The sequence below is a fragment of the Bufo bufo genome, chromosome 2 (genome assembly GCF_905171765.1).
Source record: "Bufo bufo chromosome 2, aBufBuf1.1, whole genome shotgun sequence".
Classification (NCBI taxonomy): Eukaryota; Metazoa; Chordata; class Amphibia; order Anura; family Bufonidae; genus Bufo; species Bufo bufo.
The window spans coordinates 554,702,074-554,724,325 of record NC_053390.1 but is presented as its reverse complement, the minus strand read 5'-3'; the positions used below and the strand labels follow the sequence as shown (position 1 = coordinate 554,724,325).

The 22,252-nt window shown below is 43.2% G+C and overlaps 1 protein-coding gene across 3 annotated transcripts in view; it reads right to left on the bottom strand.

Moving 5' to 3' along the window:
• The window catches only part of NPFFR2 (neuropeptide FF receptor 2), a 387,038-nt gene that overhangs the window by 132,106 nt on the left and 232,680 nt on the right, over positions 1-22,252 (bottom strand). For all 3 annotated transcript variants that reach the window (XM_040418126.1, XM_040418125.1, XM_040418127.1), the window contains exon 2: positions 5,458-5,783. In XM_040418126.1, the coding sequence (XP_040274060.1) occupies positions 5,458-5,776 (319 nt within the window). In that variant the 5' untranslated portion in view covers positions 5,777-5,783. The remainder of the gene's footprint in view (positions 1-5,457; positions 5,784-22,252) is intronic.

Below are 22,252 nucleotides of genomic sequence, written 5' to 3'. Positions count from 1 at the left end.
GGCTGTGTCCTTAAGGGGTTAAATGTAATCTACTGTGACACCAGATATGAGTTGCGCTGGTGACACTATGCACTTGCAGCTGGGCCTTAAATACACAAACACGTGTGTGCAACTGACTGCTATTTATTCACAGTCAAAATTGTTGTTTTTCTTTAAATGTAATCTACTGTGACACCAGATATGAGTAGCGCTGGTGACACTATGCACTTGCAGGGCGTGAAACACATGCGCGTGCCGGCAACTGACTGCTATTATATTACAGTCAAAAAAGTTGTTGTTTTTTTTAAATGCAAGCTACTGTGACACCAGATATAAGTGGTGGCACTGGGCAAGTGGGCACAGTATACGCTGTGAGCCTGACACACACGCTGGCAGGAAACTGCAATTAGATTACATAGGAAAAAAAAAAAAGCAGACTGATGTTCTAGCCCTAAAAAGGGCTTTTTGGGGTGCTGTCCTTACAGCAGAGATCAGATGAGTCTTTCAGGACTGTAGTGGACACTGAATACACTAACCTAGCTATCGATTTCCCTATTAAAACAGCAGCAGCTACACTGTTCCTCCTCTCACTAATAATGCAGCTTCCGAATGAATCTAAAATGGATGCTGTCCAGGAGGTGGGAGGGTCTGGGAGTGAGGGTATGATGCTGATTGGCTGGAATGTATCTGCTGACCGTGAGGTACAGGGTCAAAGTTTACACAATGATGACGAATAGGGGGGGACCGAACATCGCATATGTTCGCCCGCCGCAGCGAACGCGAACAAGCGATGTTTGCCGGGAACTATTCGCCGGCGAATAGTTCGGGACATCTCTATCTGAGACATCTATATATTTTAGATCTCAATCTAGTTATCAATGGGATCAAATTAAGCTGTAAGAAATATTCAATCTTTGAAGAAATACTTATACCCTAATATTCAAGTCAGAGATCCTCAAATTGCTGGACAGCTTTTCAGTAAGAGGTTCTAGTCTATCTAAAGGCATAAGAATAGTTTTAGACCAGTTAATATCAATACCCGAAACTTCACCAAAGGAATTAACAACTCGAATAACCCTCAAGAGTGTAGTATTAGTATGTTGTATGTAAAATAAAACATCATCGGCATATAAGGAAATATGATTTTCTGTGCCCAATGTCCCAAACCCTTCAATCTAGAATCCTGCCTGACCCTAACAGCAAGGGGCTCAATATAAATATCAAATAATAGTGGAGAAAGTTGACATCCTTGACGAGTACCTCCCCCCAAGGAAATACACCTAGTAAGCATCTTATTAATATTCAACCTCGCCTTGGGGGATTTTTACAGAAGCTTAACCATATTTATGAACTTAATGTCAAATCCCATCTTCTCTAACACCCTCCAGAGGAATCTCTACTCTGTCAAAGGCCTTAGAGGCATCCAAAGACAGGATGGAGCGAGAGAACCCCCGGGAGGACTGAATATTGGCAAATTATAATGAGTACCCTTATTAGGAATAAACCCATTTTGGTTAGGATGTATAATAGATTAAATAACTTTAGACAACCTAGTAGTAAGAATCCTTGAGAGAAGCTTAACATCTGTATTAAGTACCTCTATTGCCTAAATAAATTCAGAAAAACAGCCTCCCTATATTTACAATAAAATTCATATGGGAGTCCATCAGATCCTGGAGAAGAGTTTCCCACACAAGCTTTAAAAAGTGGCCTCTAACTCTTGCAAGGAGAGGTCCGCATTAAGGGACTCTTTTTGGATATCTTTAAGGACTGGAAGAGAGATAGAATCCAAATATGAATTAATCTGAAGCACTATTTTCTGGTTTTTATAGTTCCAGAAAATATTTCACGAATGTCTATTTAATGCATTTCTGATCTTGAATAATTGTGCCTTCAGAAGAACGAATGCTAACTATCTCTTTTTTTTGGATACTGATTAGAGATCACCCTAGCTAGCATTTTCCCTGGGCGACCTGATTCAGAAAAATATTTTTGTCCCCTAAAAAGAAGCCTTTGCTGGGCCATATCCAGAAGAAAGTCAGAAAAGGCCCGACTTGTCCTCTGCATAGTTTCCCTAGTTTGTTCTGTGTTCTTACTGGAAAACTCATCCATACTGGCAGACTGCAAGTCTCTCTCTTAGCATAGCTTTTTCTTAAATTGGAAATATTACTAATAGAGTTGAGCGAACCCGAACTGTAAAGTTCGGGTTCGTACCGAACTTTAGGTTTTTTTCGGCACCCAGACCCGAACCCGAACATATACGTAAAAGTTCGGGTTCGGTGTTCGGCGCTTTCTTGGCGCTTTTTGAAAGGCTGCACAGCAGCCAATCAACAAGCGTCATACTACTTGCCCCAAAAGGCCATCACAGCCATGCCTACTATTGGCATGGCTGTGATTGGCCAACTGCAGCATGTGACCCAGCCTCTATTTAACCTGTAGTCACGTAGCGCCGCCCATCACTCTGCTCGGATTAGTGTATTGAGAGGCTGCAGCTGCTGTGAGGGACAGATCAGGGAGAAATCTTATGAAGAACTGCTTTTTTACTCAGCGATCTACAGCAAATGTGTTTTGTGGGTGCAGTGCACAATTTTTTTTAAGCCTGCCCTTAACCAACTACTGCTGAAAACGAACTTTTTTACTTCAGTTTGTCAATATCAATACATAATCGGCAGCTATTTTATGCAACGATAGTGCACCAGCACAGGATATCTGCATGTCTGCAAGTTCATGTCTGCATGTCTGCAAGTTCATGCATAACAAAAAACGTCACCTTGTCGGCGTTTCTGCCTCCAGCAGTCTAAATGCAGGCTTTAGGTGGCCTGCTCTCCCAACACACAAGTCTCGGCTTTTCAGCCCAGCACAGGGCTGAGATCACAACACACAGGGCGTTCTCTGCTGCTGAGCCTAGCTACCTTTTTAAGGATAACCAGGTGCTGTCAAAACCCGGCCTGGAACGTAGGGAGTAGTCACCCACCCAGCACTTTGACTACTCTCAATAAGAGTCGTTCCGGATCAGCTATTTACAGTCATACTAAATAGCAAATGTGTAAATCAGCATTAGCTGCCGCTGACACATGAAAATAACGGCTCTTACTTCACCAAGGCCAGGAACCTCGGTGACACATACCTACCATCAATGATGACCCCTTATACCGTCCTACAGTACTTAAAGAGAAAGAGGGGAGAAATCATAAATAAAAGCCAAAATGCATAGTTTCCCAGATAAGTTTCCATAAAGGTAAACAAATCTCCCTTGCTTATAGATGTAGGAGGCCCGGCAGACAAAATCAATCCCTTTGTGAATTAATACTGTTACTCCTCTTGAATAACTGGTAAAAGTGGAATGATAGGTCTGCACGGCCCAAACCCCAACGAGTCAAGGGATCTCCCCCTCAGTAAAGTGGGTCTCCACTAAGCTGACAATCGCTGGAAGATGTCTCCGTACCCCGATCACAAACTGCCTGACTTTTAAATTTATCATCAAGACCCCGAGCATTCCAGGTTAGGATTCTAACCGACATCAATCAGCCCAAAAAAATAAAAAAATACAGTTCCTACCCAACCTGGGAGACGCATTGCAACCCACCCAACAAACTACATACCTCCCCCCCACCCCACCCCACCCTTCCAGCTCTTGATCTGCCACATCTTACGACAGATCTCTCAACTGAGACCACTTCTCCTCCTTTTCCCACCCACCGCAATGGAAAAAAACAAAAAGGATCAGATGTTATTCTGATCAAGCCAGTCTACCTCAAGGTCAGGAGTATCAAAAAAGTGAGTCCCATTATTAAAGATTATCCGCAATTTCGCTGGATAGACAAATGAATATTTAATGTTCTTTTCACTGAGTCATCTCTTAACCTCGGTATAGCTACGTATGTCTATTTTCCTGAATATCCTTAAAAAAATGAGGAAAAAGGACAGTTTATTTCCATTGTATAGAATAGGAGGGCACTCCCTTGCCCTTCTCAAGATCATGTCCCTGTCTCATGAAACAAGTATTTTCACAAGAAGTGTCCGTTGGTACCTTCCAGTAGTTGGTTTACCCCCTGGAACCCGATGGGCCCTTTCCCAAAAAAATAATGGAGAGAAATTCTCCCTTCCAAACCTATCCAGAATGAAATTGTGTATCATATCACCAGGATTATCCCCTTCCATGCCTTCACGTAGGCCCACAATTTTCACATTACATCGCCTAGACCTGTCTTCCAGATCCACCTTTTTTTTTTAAGGTGTTACCCTCAGATCTTAACATGGGGATTTCCATTTTAAGCATTTTAACTTCCTTCTCCTGGACCTCCACACTTTTCTTTCTATGATAGTTACTCTGTTCCGTATTTTGGAGACATCATCTTTTATCAGAACCACATCAGTCTGAATTACCCCAAGTTGAGTTGAGATGTCTTTTATAAACTCTCCATTTTTTTTTTAACCACGCCCAAGACTTCATTCAGTAGTAAGGATCCATCTTTGGACAAGACATTTACGTCATCTCTCTCCGCCCCCAACTCATGAATGTAATGATCCGATACTTCTTCCATTCTAGACCCGGCTTTTTTTTTTCTACATCCAAATCATGTGACCCTTTTTGTCCCGCTCTTGTAGTTACAACCTTTGGAGACTTCAAGAATTTTTGCAGATGTATACTCAGCAGAACAACTATTTTAGGGGCCATTTTTTTCATTTTTCCTTCTCTCCCCTTTTTTTTTAACTTATTATTCTCCTCTCCCTTTCCTCCCTTTTTCTTTTTTTTTTTCCCTTTTCTCCTCCCTCTCTTTTCTTCCTTATATTTTCCCTTTCCCTACCCTCTCTACTTCTCTTCTTTCTTATATTAATTACCAGAATGGAAATCTCAAGACTTGTTGTGGTAAAAAGCAAAAAAAGAAAAAAAGGGGGGAAAAAATTGTTAATCCAAATAGTTCACCCAAAGTACAACCAGTACCAGTCCAATAATATATTCAGAAGAAAATCGAATAAAGCAGACCTTTCGTATGACGAAGCAAACACAGGAGAGTCGGATGATATACACAAGTAGACAAAAGGGAGCGTGGATCAAACAAACAAACCAGGGAGGACACAGAGCAGCGTCTCTTCAAACCTCGATCCTGGGACTGGAAAGAAGCGGAGAACGAGAAGGCGGAGGAGCAAAGAGCAGAGAGGCAAAAGAGAGCAGGCAGGGACCGAAGACAGATAGAAGCGGGCAGTCACTGCACGGAGACGGGGAGGGTGTTGAGGAGATCCGGACTTGCACCAAGGGTTGGAAGCGGTGAGGCCCTCAGGTTGTTCAGGGTAGCGCATAGGTTACACGGCATGGCAAGTGGAGGAGGAGGAGGGAGGTGCAACGTAGCAAGACATTGTACTCTATTTTTGCATGACTGTATAACATAATAATGAATTCATGAATATTGGAAATTTGGGAAATTCTCATCTTTGTAACACCAAACTTTAGTTTTCAGTACAATACAATAAAATTACCTGCAATGATGTTATCTAGTAAGGTTGTGGGCATGCAGAAGATCCCAACTAGCAGATCACTGACCGCAAGGTTTAAGATGAAAAGATTAGTAACTGTTCTCATATGCTTGCTGCTGAGAACAATGAAGCACACGACTCCATTGCCAAGCATGCAGAAGATAAAGATGAGCAAGTATGAGATAATGAACACTGCTGCTACAGAAGGTCGATGAAGATAGAAATCCACATAAGTTATGTTTTCATCTGCATTAGTCTGGATCCTGTTGATGGCTTTCTTGGTCCATATCAAAGATATGTTCATATCCATCTTTTCATTCATGGTAAACCTTAAAGATAAAGAGAACATAATCGGTTACAATCAAAATCCCCATATTTTATGAATTTTTAACATTATAGAACTGCTAAGAATATGAAAACTGAACTTTTTTTTTTTTTAAATACCTACTGATTGAATAATAGACATTTTTCCCTGGTAAAAATTCAGACTCACATCCCATTATAACAATGACTATATTTAGCAGTTTGATCATTTTATTGCCTTTTATAATGACACAGCAAATTGGAACACTACTACTGTGTGCTGCAAAGCGAAAGGCAACAAGAAAATTGGATATTAAACTTACATACTAGAAAGGCATGTTGTTATCAAAATTGACATTATGTAGATTATGACTGCAGATATATTTTTATAAATTTGTAAACTACATAATCAACAATTGTTAACTTTGATAACCAAATGCTGGAAAGGCATATTTAAATACAGTTTTCCAGGAATACTGTTTATTGGCTCTAGTAATCAAATGACTTCAATGAAAGAACACGAGCGTAATGCTGCCTATACACATAATGGTCTAAAAATACCCGAATATGCTTTCCACATGCTTCATCTACAAATGTGTCAGTACACTGCTGATACGAGTGGCATTAGGCACCCTTAAATAGGTTGTCTCACTTCAGCCAATGACATGTATCATGTAGACAAAGTTAATAGAAGGCATTTACTAACGTATTGTGATTGTCCATATTGCCTCCTTTGCTGTAAAAATGTTTTTTGCACCCGAGATTCTCAGATATGAAACAAAAAAAGCACCACAAATGTGCTTGTGCATCATTTACCCTGAGTGGGTGTGTTACAGGAAAATATGGTTCCCAGCCAGACCCTTAGTCCGATGAACACACACATATACCTAATAATTGCATACAGAATATACCAAGATTATTCAGTGATATTCGCCGATTGAGCTATCAGTATGCTCAGAAGCCATTTGGTCAGTGTGTCCTTTGTTAGCATATCAAAGACAGGAAGGTAACATTGTAAAAGCAGTTGGGCAACATTCTCTTGCCTAACAGATTAGAAGATATTGTGGTGGTGATTAGTGATGGACGAACATCGGCCGGGACATTTCGCGAACGTATTCGTGGCGGGCCCCATTCACTTTAATGGCAAAAGAACCTAAAAAACCCTTAAGGTTATATTTGCAGCCAACAAATACTTACTCGAAATGCACAAATAGTCCCACAACATGGACAGTGACATACCAGAGAGGGATCAATGGCAAAAATTCCCACAAAAAATATGTATTTTAATCAGGGGCCATTTTTATATGTTTTAAAGGGAAACTCTAAGAAAATGTGCCCTGCTGGAGCATAGAATTTTTATTTATTTTAGGCCACGGGAGTACAGGCCACAAAAATTAGGCATCCACCTGACAGAAAAGAACAAGTGATTATGTGGCTGGAAGTACATTAGACGGTCACTGTATAACAATTTTACTGTGGAATACAGGCCCCATAAATTAGGCATTCACCTGACAGATTAGAACAAGTGATTATGCGGCTTGAAGTATATTTGACGGTCAGTGGATAACAATTTTATCTTAGGTTAGTACAGGCCCCAAAAATTAAGCATTCGCCTGACAGATAAGAACAAGTGATTGTGTGGCTAGATGTACATTAGGTAGTCACTGAATAACAATTTTACTGTAGACCAGTGGAGTACAGGCCCCAAAAATTAGGCATTCACCTGACAGAAAACAAAAAGTGATTATGTGGCTGGAGGAATATTAGATCGTCAGTGGATAACAATTTTACTGTAGGCCAGTAGAATATAGGCCCCAAAAATTAGGCATTCACCTGACAGAAAAGAACAAGTGATTATGTGGCTGGAGGTATATTAGGCGGTCAGTGGACAACAATTTTACTGTAGGCCAGTACAGGCCCCAAAAATTAGGCATTCACCTAACAGAAAAGAACAAGTGATTATGTGGCTGGAGGTACATTAGGAGGTCACTAAATAACAATTTTACTGTAGGCCATTGGAGTATAGGCCCCAAAAATTAGACATTCACCTAAAAGAAAAGAACCAGTGATTATGTGGCTGGAGGTACATTAGGCGGTCACTGAATAACAATTTTACTATAGGAAAGTGGAGTATAGGCCCCAAAAATTAGGCATTCACATGACATAAAAGAACAAGTGATTATGTGGCTGTAGGTACATTAGGCGGTCACTGAATAAAAAATTCACTGTAGAGCAGTGGAGTACAGGCTCCAAAAATTAGGCATTCACCTGACAGAAAAGAACCAGTGATTATGTGGCTAGAGGTATATTAGACGGTCAGTGGATAACAATTTTACTGTAGGCCAATATAGGTCCCAAAAATTAGGCATTCACCTGACAGAATAGAACAAGTGATTATGTGTCTGGAGGAATATTAGATGGTCAGTGGATAACAATTTTACTGTAGGCCAGTAGAATATAGGCCCCAAAAATTATGCATTCAACTGACAGAAAAGAACAAGTGATTATGTGGCTGGAGGAATATTAGATGGTCAGTAGACAACAATTTTACTGTAGGCCAGAACAGGCCCCAAAAATTAGGCATTCACCTGACAGAAAAGAACAAATGATAATGTGGCTGGAGGTACATTAGGCGGTCACTTAATAAAAATTTTACTGTAGGCCAGTGGAGTATAGGCCCCAAAAATTAGACATTCACCTAAAAGAAAAGAACCAGTGCTTATGTGGCTGGAGGTACATTAGGCAGTCAGTGGATAACAATTTTGCTTTAGGCCAGTACAGGCCCAAAAAATAGGCATTCATCTGACAGAAAAGAACAAGTGATTATGTGGCTGGAGGTACATTAGGCGGTCACTAAATAACAATTTGACTGTAGGCCATTGGAGTATAGGCCCCAAAAATTAGACATTCACCTAAAAGAAAAGAACCAGTGATTATGTGGCTGGAGGTACATTAGGCGGTAACTGAATAGCAATTTTACTATAGGCAAGTGGAGTATAGGCCCCAAAAATTAGGCATTCACCTGACAGAAAAGAACAAGTGATTATGTGGCTGGAGGTACATTAGGCAGTCACTGAATAACAATTTTACTGTAGGCCAGTGGAGTACAGGCCCTCAAAATTAGGCATTCATCTGACACAAAAGAACAAGTGATTATGTGGCTGGAGGTATATTAGACGGTTAGTGGATAACAATTTTACTAAACAATATAGGTCCCAAAAATTAGGCATTCACCTGACAGAAAAGAACAAGTGATTACGTGGCTGGAGGTACATAAGGCGGTCACTGAATAACATTTTTACTGTAGGCGAGTAGCGTACAGGGCCCAAAGATTTTGCATTCACCTGACAGAAAAGAACAAGTGATTATGTGGCTGGAGGTATATTAGGCGGTCAGTGGATAACAATTTTACTTTAGGCCAGTACAAGCGCCAAAAATTAGGCATTCACTTGACAGAAAAGAACAAGTGATTATGTGGCTGGACGTACATTAGGCAGTCAGTGCATAACAATTTTGCTTTAGGCCAGTACAGGCCCCAAAAAATAGGCATTCATCTGACAGAAAAGAACAAGTGATTATGTGGCTGGAGGTACATTAGGCGGTCACTAAATAACAATTTGACTGTAGGCCATTGGAGTATAGGCCCCAAAAATTAGGCATTCACCTGACAGAAAAGAACAAGTGATTATGTGGCTGGAGGTACATTAGGCAGTCACTGAATAACAATTTTACTGTAGGCCAGTGGAGTACAGGCCCTCAAAATTAGGCATTCATCTGACAGAAAAGAATAAGTGATTATGTGGCTGGAGGTATATTAGACGGTCAGTGGATAACAATTTTACTAAAGGCCAATATAGGTCCCAAAAATTAGACATTCACCTGACAGAAAAGAACAAGTGATTACGTGGCTGGAGGTACATAAGGCGGTCACTGAATAACATTTTTACTGTAGGCGAGTAGCGTATAGGGCCCAAAGATTTTGCATTCACCTGACAGAAAAGAACAAGTGATTATGTGGCTGGAGGTATATTAGGCGGTCAGTGGATAACAATTTTACTTTAGGCCAGTACAAGCGCCAAAAATTAGGCATTCACTTGACAGAAAAGAGCAAGTGATTATGTGGCTGGAGGTACATTAGGCGGTCACTAAACAAAAAAATTTCTGTAGGCCAGTAGTGTACAGGCCCCAAAAATTAGGCATTTACCTGACAGAAAAGAACAAGATGTGGCTGGAGGTATATTAGGCGGTCAGTGGATAACAATTTTACTGTAGGCCAGTACAAGCCCCAAAAATTAAGCAATCACCTGACAGAAAAGAACAGGTAATTATGTGGTTGGAGGTACATTAGGCGGTCACTGAATAACAATTTTACTGTAAGCCAGTGAAGTACAGGCCCTAAAAATTAGGCATACACCTGACAGAAAAGAAGAAGTGTTTATGTGGCTGGAGGTACATTAGGCAGTCATTGAATAACAATTTTACTGTAGGCCAGTGGAGTACAGGCCCTCAAAATTAGGCATTCATCTGACACAAAAGAATAAGTGATTATGTGGCTGGAGGTACATTAGGCGGTCACTGAATAAAAAATTCACTGTAGAGCAGTGGAGTACAGGCTCCAAAAATTAGGCATTCACCTGACAGAAAAGAACAAGTGATTATGTGGCTGGAGGTATATTAGACGGTTAGTGGATAACAATTTTACTGTAGGTCAATATAGGTCCCAAAAATTAGGCATTCACCTGACAGAAAAGAACAAGTGATTACGTGGCTGGAGGTACATAAGGCGGTCACTGAATAACATTTTTACTGTAGGCCAGTAGCGTACAGGCCCCAAAGATTATTGCATTCACCTGACAGAAAAGAACAAGTGATTATGTGGCTGGAGGTATATTAGGCGGTCAGTGGATAACAATTTTACTTTAGGCCAGTACAAGCGCCAAAAATTAGGCATTCACCTGACAGAAAAGAACAAGTGATTATGTGGCTGGAGGTACATTAGGCGGTCACTAAATTTTTTTTTTCTGTAGGCCAGTAGAGTACAGGCCCCAAAAATTAGGCATTTACCTGACAGAAAAGAACAAGATGTGGCTGGAGGTATATTAGGCGGTCAGTGGATACCAATTTTACTTTAGGCCAGTACAAGCGCCAAAAATTAGGCATTCACCTGACAGAAAAGAACAAGTGATTATGTGGTTGGAGGTACATTAGGCGGTCACTGAATCACAATTTTACTGTAAGCCAGTGGAGTACAGGCCGAAAAAATTAGGTATACACCTGACAAAAAAGAAGTGATTATGTGGCTGGAGGTATATTAGGCAGTCAGTGGATAACAATTTTACTGTAGGCCAGTACAAGCCCCAAAAATTAGGCAATCATCTGACAGAAAAGAACAAGTGATTACGTGGCTGGAGGTACAGTAGGCAGTCACTGAATAACAATTTTACTGTAAGCCAGTGGAGTATAGGCCCAAAAATTAGGCAAACACCTGACAGAAAAAAACAAGTATTATTAGTGATGTCCCGAATAGTTCGCCGGCGAATAGTTCCCGGCGAACATAGCTTGTTCGCGTTCGCCGCGGCGGGCGAACATATTAGATGTTCGGTCCGCCCCCTATACATCATCATTGAGTAAACTTTGACCCTGTACCTCACAGTCAGCAGACACATTCCAGCCAATCAGCAGCAGACCCTCCCTCCCAGACCCTCCCACCTCCTGGACAGCATCCATTTTAGATTCATTCGGAAGCTGCATTCTCAGTGAGAGGAGGGACAGTGCTGCTGCTGATTCAATAGGGAAAGCGTTAGCTAGGGCAGTGTTCTGTGTCCACAGACTCATCTGCTGTAAGGACAGCGTCCTGACAGCACCCCAAAAAGCCCTTTTCAGGGCTGGTACATCAGTCTGCTTTATTTTTTTTATTTTTTATATATATATATATATTGCAGTTGCCTGCCCGTGTGTGAGAGGCTGCAAGCTCAGTCACAGACAGTACAGTGTGCACACCATTCATACAGGGTGTGACAGAAAATACCTCGCAGATAAAAAAAAATTCTATTTAATATTTTTCTGTGATATAATCACATTTGCAAGCCCGTGTGTGTCAGGCCCACACAGACTGTATTGTGGCCACTGACTAGTGGCTAGGCCTCCACTTATACCGTTACAGGGTGTCACTCACTCACAAATACCTCGCAGATAAAAAAAAATTATATTTAATCTTTTTCTGTGATATAATCACAGTTGCGAGCCAGTGTGTGTCAGGCCCACACAGACTGTATTGTGGCCACTGGCTAGGACTCCACTCATACCGTTACAGGGTGTCACTCACTCAAATACCTTTCAGATAAAAAAAATTATATTTAATATTTTTCTGTGATCTAATCAAATTTGCAAGCCAGTGTGTGTCAGGCCCACACAGACTGTATTGTGGCCACTGGCTAGTGGCTAGGCCTCCACAAATACCGTTACAGAGTGTCACTCACTCACAAATACCTCGCAGATAAAAAAAAATTATATTTAATCTTTTTCTGTGATATAATCACAGTTGCGAGCCAGTGTGTGTCAGGCCCACACAGACTGTATTGTGGCCACTGGCTAGGCCTCCACTCATACCGTTACAGGGTGTCTCTCACTCAAATACCTTGCAGATAAAAAAAAATTATATTTAATCTTTTTCTGTGATATAATCACAGTTGCAAGCCAGTGTGTGTCAGGCCCACACAGACTGTACTGTGCCCACTGCCCACCACTTATATAGGGTGGCACAGTACCTTGCACGCATAGTAACACTTATCTAATAAAAAATGACAGGCAGAGGCAGGCCACCCCACAGGGGCCGTCGTGCTGTGATTTCCACTGGCCCTGGAATAATGCCCAGTGTTCAGAGGCCACGTACCCTGAACCCAAAAAATTCGGAGAAAATAGTTGAATGGCTTACACAGGACACCCAATCTTCGACAGCTTCCGCTAAGAACCTTGACGCACCATCCTCCTCCAGCTCAGCTTTGGTCACCTGCTCTCAAGTTACCACTCTCCCGCCCGCCGCCACCACCACCACTACCACCACAGCCACCACAGCCGCTTCACTTGATCCCTCAGAGGAGTTATTTACACATCAGTTGGATGAAATTAGTGATGCGCAACCATTATTGCCAGAGGATGGGGATAACAGGGATATGTCTCAGTCAGGCAGCATTACACACATGGACGTACAGTGTGATGATGATGATGATGATGATGTTGTACCCGCTGCTGCTTCCTTTGCTGAGGTGTCAGATACAAGTGAAGTGGTTGATGATGACGATGTGTCCGTGGATGCCACGTGGGTGCCTGCTCGAAGAGATGAAGAAGAAGGGGAAAGTTCAGAAGGGGAGACAGAGAGAAGGAGGAGACGAGTTGGAAGCAGGGGGAGGTCGTCGCAAGGAGCTAGTGGCACAGTCAGACAGCATGTATCGGCACCCGGGGTCAGCCAGACAGCACGCGAATCAACGCATGCTGTTGCCACCACCAGAATGCCGTCATTGCAAAGCTCAGCAGTGTGGCATTTTTTTTGTGTGTCTGCCTCTGACAACAGCGATGCCATTTGCAACCTGTGCCAAAAGAAACTGAGTCGTGGGAAATCCAACACCCACCTAGGTACAACTGCTTTGCGAAGGCACATGATCGCACATCACAAACGGTTATGGGATCAACACATGATGACGAGTAGAAGCAGCACACAAGCTCAAAGCCACCATCCTCCTCCTGGTCCAGCATCTTCAGCCACGTCAACCACTTCTGTCCTCCTTGCCCCCTCTCAACCACCCGCCACTCCGCCTCTCACATTCAGCAGTTCCATCTCATCTGCCCACAGTCAGGTGTCTGTAAAGGAAATGTTTGGGCATAGGAAGCCAATGTCACAGAGTCACCCCCTTGCCCGGCGTCTGACAGCTGGCTTGACGGAACTCTTAGCCCGCCAACTTTTACCATACCAGCTGGTGGAGTCTGAGGCCTTCAAAAAATTAGTCGCTATTGGGACACCACAGTGGAAGGTACCCGGATGAATTTTCTTTTTCAAAAAAGGCAATCCCAAACCTCTACTCAGTGATTGAAAAGGAAGTCATGGCATCTCTGGCATACAGTGTTGGCGCAAGGGTCCATCTGACCACTGATACCTGGTCTGCAAAGCACGGTCAGGGCAGGTATATCACCTACACTGCGCATTGGGTCAACCTGCTGATGGCTGCCAAGCATGGAATGCGTGGCTCTGCAGCGGAGTTGGTGACACCGCCACGACTTGCAGGCAGGCCTACTGCCACCTCCTCTACTCTTCCTACTCCATCCTCTTCGATAACCTTCTCGGCTGAGTCCTCTTCTGCTGCGGCGTCTGGTTGCACATCAACTGAATCCCCCCAGCTCCCCAGGGGCTATTCCACATCCCGGATACGACAGTGTCACGCTGTCTTGGGGTTGACTTGCCTGAAAGCAGAAAGCCACACCGGACCAGCACTCCTGTCTGCCCTGAACGCACAGGTGGATCAGTGGCTGACCCCGCACCAACTGGAGATCGGCAAAGTGGTGTGTGACAATGGAAGCAATTTGTTGGCGCCATTGAATTTGGCAAGTCGTCACATGTGCTGTGCATGGCACATGTGTTGAATCTCATCGTACAACGCTTTGTGTCTAACTACCCAGGCTTACAGGACGTCCTCAAGCAGGCCAGGAAGGTGTGTGGCCATTTCAGGCGTTCCTACACGGCCATGGCGCACTTTTCAGACATTCAGCGCCGAAACAACATGCCAGTGAGGCGCTTGATTTGCGACAGCCCGACACGTTGGAATTCAACACTCCTAATGTTCGACCGCCTGCTCCAACAAGAAAAATCAGTCAACGAGTTTTTGTATGACCAGGGTGCTAGGACAGCCTCTGCGGAGCTGGGAATTTTTTTGCCACGTTACTGGACGCTCATGCGCAATGCCTGTAGGCTCATGCGTCCTTTTGAGGAGGTGACAAACCTAGTCAATCGCACCGAAGGCACCATCAGCGACCTCATCCCATTTGTTTTCTTCCTGGAGTGTGCCCTGCGAAGAGTGCTGGATCAGGCTGTAGATGAGCGTGAAGAGGAAGAGGAAAAGTTGTGGTCACCATCACCACCAGAAACAGCCTTGTCATCATTGCTTGCCGGACCTGCGGCAACGCTGCAAGAGGAGTATGAGGAAGAGGAGTCAGAGGAGGAATGTGGCTTTGAGGAGGAGGAAGACAAACCACAGCAGGCATCCCAGGGTGCTCGTTGTTGTCACCTATCTGGGACCCGTGGTGTTGTACGTGGCTGGGGTCAAGAACAGACCGTCAATGACATCAGTGAGGACGAGGAACGGGAAATGAGTAGCTCGGCATCCAACCTTGTGCAAATGGGGTCTTTCATGCTGTCATGTCTGTTGAGGGACCCTCGTATAAAAAGGATGAAGGAGAACGACCTGTACTGGGTGGCCACGCTACTAGACCCCCGGTATAAGCAGAAAGTGGCGTAAATGTTACCAAATTACCGAAAGTCAGAAAGGATGCAGCAGTTCAAAACAAAACTAAAAAATATGCTTTACACAGCTTATAAGGGGGATGTCACAGCACAATGGGAATCTAACAGGGGAAGAGGTGAAAGTAATCTTCCTCCTACCACGACCACGGTGGCAAGGACAGGACGCTTTACAGATGTGTTGTTGATTGAGGACATGCAGAGCTTTTTCAGTCCTACACATCGCCACAGCCCTTCGGGATCCAGCCTTTGAGAACGACTCGACCGACAGATAGCAGACTACCTCGCCTTAACTGCAGATATTGACACTCTGAGGAGCGATGAACCCCTTGACTACTGGGTGTGCAGGCTTGACCTGTGGCCTGAGCTATCCCAGTTTGCGATAGAACTTCTGGCCTGCCCCGCTTCAAGTGTCCTGTCAGAAGGGACCTTCAGTGCAGCAGGAGGCATTGTCACTGACAAAAGAAGTCGCCTCGGTCAAAAAAGTGTTGATGACCTCGCCTTCATTAAGATGAATGAGGCATGGATCCCGAAGGGACTGACAGTGGGGGATACGTTTGACTAAAAAAAGGCCTGATGACATGCCTTGGCCTCAAAATGGTCCCCACGCTGCTGTATTTAATGTCTGCATACCGGATGACTTTCGTGAATTCTCCGCCACCAACTAGGGTTCAAGCCGCAATTTAGTCACCTTTCTGCCTTGAAAACATCAATTTTTACGGCCGCTGCTACAACAGCGGCTGCAACAATAACATTTTTTTTCAGACATGTGTACATGCCTAATTTTTCTGGCCTCTGGTGCTGCACTGTGGCTGCAAAAACAAACAAAAAAAAAAAGGCACATACAAGTGTCAATTCCCCTTTGTGATCGTTACCTTGTTGTGGTGAAGGGGCTTGCGTATTACAATGAAGCGATCATCACCTCTATGAGTGTGTTGGCAATGTTGCCACACCCCAGATGATAAGGCCATTGCTTCATTATAATCAGACCAAAAGCGATCGGCTGGATAATTTTTCATAGAAAAAACATAATTTTTATTTTAAATTTTTTTTTTAAGTTGTTTTTAATACATAAAATAAAAAAATCATAATAAAGTCTCTTAATAGTTTATTAGAAATAATGCAGACAATTTAAAAAATCCCCATCAATTCCAATACAAAGCAAGTACAAAGCTCAGAACTAAATTTTTGCAGGATGTCGTAATGGTTCGTTAATTCGACAATGGTTAATCAATTTGACACACGTCCCCGGATAGGGGACATAACAGGGATTAAACTGATAGGAATAGTACTAGTTAAGAAACCACTCATATAGGGTGTCACAGCACATTGCTCCGTGCACGCGCAGTGCCCCAACTTGGGAGTAAGAGGACCGACCAAGCTGCTTTTTCCATCTCCCGGTTCCTAAAATCAATTCAGTTTGGTGTATCAGAGTTTGGTCTGTCACGGTGAAGGCAGTCGAAGGTACCCGGCCTAAATTTTTTTTCACAAAAGGCAATCCCTGATATGGGACGTAACAGGGATTAAACTGATGAGAATAGTACTACAGAAAATACCACTCATATCGGGTGTGACAGTAAATTGCACGGCGCAGACGCAGTGACCGTGGCGTGGATTCAAACAAAGGGGAGGGAGCCAGCGTTTTTTTAACTATCTCCCCGTTCGAAAAATCATTTTAACAAATGGATCCCAGATTGGGGACCATACAGGGATTAAACTGATGAGAATAGTACTACAGAAAATACCACTCACGGGTGTAACAGTAAATTGCACGGCGCAGACGCAGTGACCGTGGCGTGGATTCAAACAAAGGGGAGGGAGCCAGCGTTTTTTTAACCATCTCCCCATTCGAAAAATCAATTTAATAAATGGACCCCAGATTGGGGACGTAACAGGGATTAAACTGATGAGAAGAGAGAACTACAGAAAATACCACTCATATCGGGTGTGACAGTAAATTGCACGGCGCAGACGCAGTGACCATGGCGTGGATTCAAACAAAGGGGAGGGAGCCAGAGTTTTTTTAACCATCTCCCCGTTTGAAAAATCATTTAATAAATGGATCCCAGATTGGGGACCATACAGGGATTAAACTGATGAGAATAGTACTACAGAAAATACCACTCATATCGGGTGTGACAGTAAATTGCACGGCGCAGATGCAGTGACCGTGGCGTGGATTCAAACAAAGGAGAGGGAGCCAGCTTTTTTTAACCATCTCCCCGTTCGAAAAATCTATTTAATAAATGGATCCCAGATTGGGGACCATACAGGGATTAAACTGATGAGAATAGTACTACAGAAAATACCACTCATATCGGGTGTGACAGTAAATTGCACGGCGCAGATGCAGTGACCGTGGCATGGATTCAAACAAAGGAGAGGGAGCCAGCTTTTTTTAACTATCTCCCCGTTCGAAAAATCTATTTAATAAATGGATCCCAGATTGGGGACCATACAGGGATTAAACTGATGAGAATAGTACTACAGAAAATACCACTCACGGGTGTGACAGTAAATTGCACGGCGCAGACGCAGTGACCGTGGCGTGGATTCAAACAAAGGGGAGGGAGCCAGCGTTTTTTACCCATCTCCCCGTTCGAAAAATCGATTCAATTCACCTTTCGGGGACCCTTGGTGTTGTACGTGGCTGGGTGGAGGAAGAAACCTTCAATGACATCAACGGGACATGGCTAGCTTGGTATCCAACCTTGTGGAGTTTGATCTGTCAATGTCTGTGAAGCGGGCGTAACCCTTACACTACCTGATCGATACAACATCATACCTGATCGCATACACACACTGGATGTTTTAAACCATGTTGTTCAAAAAATTTTGGGATTGTTAGGTGATTTATGCCCTTTATGGATTAAAATCCAACTCTGCGTCAACTATGTAATTTTCCATGGGAGTTTTGCCATGGATACCCCTCCGGCATGCCACAGTCCAGGTGTTAGTCCCCTTGAAACAACTTTTCCATCACTACTGTGGCTAGAAAGAGTCCCTGTGGGTTTTAAAATTCACTTGCCTATTGAAGTCTATGGCGGTTCGCCCGTTCGCGAACATTTGCAGAAATTCGCGTTCGCCGTTCGTGAACGGAAAATTTTATGTTCGCGACATCTCTAGTGATTATGTGGCTGGAGTTACATTAGGCGGTCACTGAATAACAATTTTACTGTAGGCCAGTGGAGAACAGGCCCCATAAATTAGGCATTAACCTGACAGAAAAGAACAAGTGATTATGTGGCTGGAAGTACATTAGGTGGTCACTGAATAACAATTTTTCTGTAGGCCAGTGGAGTATAGGCCCCAAAAATTAGGCATTCACCTGACAGAAAAGAACAAGTGATTATGTGGCTGGAGGTATATTAGATGGTCAGTGGATAACAATTTCACTGTAGGCCAGTGTAGGCCCCAAAAATTAGGCATTCACCTGACAGAAAAGAACAAGTGATTATGTGGCTGGAGGTATATTAGATGGTCACTGGATACAATTTTACCTTAGGCAACTAGAGTAGAGGCCCCCAAAATTAGACATTCACCTGACAGCTGTATATACATAAGACAAGGACCATTCTTTGTTCTGGGTGTTGGCAGATATGTGTGGGCTGGCATGAGGAAATTCAATTACACGTGGTCATCACAGGTTTTGAATTCCTTGAATTCCGTGCTTATGGATGCGTCTCTATGCATGAGTCTCTAAATGTACATATATACTAATGTTCAGATACTGATGTGAGTTGGTTAGAAGTTTAGATCTAATAGACTGTATTTTGTTGGGATCTGGAGATTATATATATATATATATATATAAATATAAAAAATGGGCAGCACTCCAGAAAGTAAAAAAGTACAAAAGTCTTTATTTACCCCAGTGGGACATGCGCAACGTTTCGGCTCTAGACAGGAGCCTTTCTCAAGCGGTGTACAGGGCGTGGTGGCGGTACATAGACGACATCTTCCTCATCTGGACTGGCAGTGTTAAGCGGCTCCATGATTTTCATAGGTTTCTCAATGGGATAGATGGTGCGCTCCAATTCACACTGGTTTATTCACAAACTGAAATGCAATTTTTGGACACCCTCGTGGTTCTATCAGAGGGCAAGGTGGACACGGAATTGTTCACCAAACCCACAGACAGAAACACGCTGTTGACGTATAGTAGTAATCACCCCAGACCAATGGTAAGATCTTTGCCGTATTCACAGTTTTTAAGGGCCAGACGTGATGTCTCGGACCCCAAGATTTTTGACTAAACTCTTGATACATTGGTAAATAAGTTCCAGAGGCGGGGTTATCCAACTAACTACTTAAAGAAAAAAAGGAAGCGGCTAGGGACCTAAATAAGGAGGACACCCTTAAAAGAAAAAAACATTTCAAAATGATGAGGATTCCCTTTATCTCAACACACTCTGAACAGAGTGTGGATATAGGGAATATCATACGACGACACTGGGGCATATTAAAAGGTTGCCATGATACAATTGCAGAGTTCCACTCTCCCCCTTTAATGTCCTATAGAAGGTCCCGGAGTTTAAAGGATCAATTAGTGAAAGCTGATGTGGGCACATTGAAAAAAGGCAGACAGACAACGCTAACAAGTCCTAGTGTTGGCTGCTTTCCTTGTCTGTCCTGTGTTAATTGCAGGTACATGCTTAAGGGTAAAATGTTTGTACATCCTCAAACTGGCGCTGTGCATCGGATAGGTTACTATCTGACGTGCGATTCCAGTTTTATAATCTATGTACTGACCTGTCCATGCAACCTGTTGTAGGTTGGGGAGACGACTACAGATTTTAAGTCGCGTCTCAACAACCACAGGTTAAGCATAAGGAATAAAAGATTAGACCTGTCGGTTTCAAAACAAATTACAGAGTATAAACATGTTGAGAGAGACATGAAGTGTTGTATCATTGATTTTGTTCCAATGCCGAGGAGAGGCGGTGATAGAGCCAGTATTAAAAAAAAAAGGGAACTTAAAGAGGACCTTTCACTAGTTTAAAAACTAAAAACTAACTATATCATTGGGCAGAGCGGCGCCCAGGGGTCCCCCTGCACTTACTAGTATGTCTGGGCGCCGCTCCGTTCGCCCGTTATAGGCTCCGGTGTCTGCAGCTCCCTCTGTTGTACTGGGCGGAGTTTTTGTATTAGGGTTGTCCCTTGCTGCAGCGCTGGCCAATCGTAGCGCACAGCTCATAGCCTGGGACTCCCAGGCTAGGAGCTGTGCGCTACGATTGGCCAGCGCTGCAGCAAGGGACAACCCTAATACAAAAACTCCGCCCAGTACAACAGAGGGAGCTGCAGACACCGGAGCCTATACCGGGCGAACGGAGCGGCGCCCAGACATACTAGTAAGTGCAGGGGGACCCCTGGGCGCCGCTCTGCCCAATGATATAGTTAGTTTTTAGTTTTTAAACTAGTGAAAGGTCCTCTGTAAGTGGATTCATGTACTTAATTCCCTTAAACCGCATGGTCTGAATGTGGACCATAATATTGGGGCAATATAGGTTAGCGGTTTGCCCTTGACCAACATTTGGAAACGTTATATTGTACCTGCGTATATTTGGTGATCAATTGTATGGGACAAAATAGTAGTTCCTTATGGATTGCCAAATTTTTTATGTTTTTTCTATTCTATTTTACCACAGATGGTTTGCAATGGAGCATGGTGAGAAGAAGTACGAGGAGATATTTGAATGGCGTGCGGTCAAGATCCACATTATGTAGAGGATGTCTGTGTTTGTCTTTGTTTTATTATTTTTTGTTTATTTTGTATATGGCCATAGTCTGTTGCCCACATGGGAGGTAGTATTGAGGAGAACCCTCTTGAATGGTGGTGATGTGCGGGTTTTTGACCGGGGGTGCAGTGCGACCCTGCATTAACATGCGGGTGCGCTACTGACTGCGGGTCACGGGTGGAGACCGGGTCAACTATGTCCTATGGGGGTAGTCATCACGCGACCCCGCACTGCCATCTATGGTATGTCGGCATGAATTGGTGCTGGCGCCACCTTTATTCCTGTGCGCAACAGACGGCATTGGCATTGGTATGTGACGTCCACGGTGGATGTCTGGTTCCCTTATCAAATATGGTGGAGACGGTATTGGAGTTACAATGCGCAGCCGCGCAATGATGTATGTGGCTACAACCGGAAGCGCTTTATGTACGTCATCCTGACATGCGCAGAGACGCCCCAGACACGCCGAACGACATGCAGTATCTTGGATGGCAGCCATTCGCCCTCTTACTCCTCCTTCACCCTCCGCTCGCAATACCCCATAGTAAGCACTTGGCACTTTTTTAATTATTATTCACATATGGCACCGATCACGATAATTATTGTAATCAATATTGTATGGAAGTTTTTCTTTTATTATATGTAATTATGTATACATCACTAGGGAAATATATACAATGTGCGTTATATTTAATTTGGATTATATTGTTATATATCTGTATTTCATATTTTGTGAGATTTGTTATTAATTATTATATATTAATTGCACTTGTTTTTTTCAATTATTAATCAATTGCACATGTTTTGCTAATTGTAATGAATGAGTATGTTGCTATATATTGTTGGCATTTTGTCTCTGTAAACCTCTTGAGAAAGGCTCCTGTCTAGAGCCGAAACGTCGCGCATGTCCCACTGGGGTAAATAAAGACTTTTGTACTTTTTTACTTTCTGGAGTGCTGCCCATTTTTTCTATTTTTGTATTTCTGGATTGGCTTTGATCCGCATTGGGCCAGTTGCACCCACTAGCTTGCATCACGGACGGTGCTGCCACTGTTTTTTCTTTTATATATATATATATATATATTTATATATGTGGATTTCCTAGGATTTATATATATACTTCCTTCAGTAAAAGCGTATAATTTATTCACCAGAAATACAACGTGCAGCACTACTCTCAGCTACCCGTGCCTCCCACATGCTAATGACTGCATACATAATGGAAGAGGTCATTAGCAAGGGGTGCATC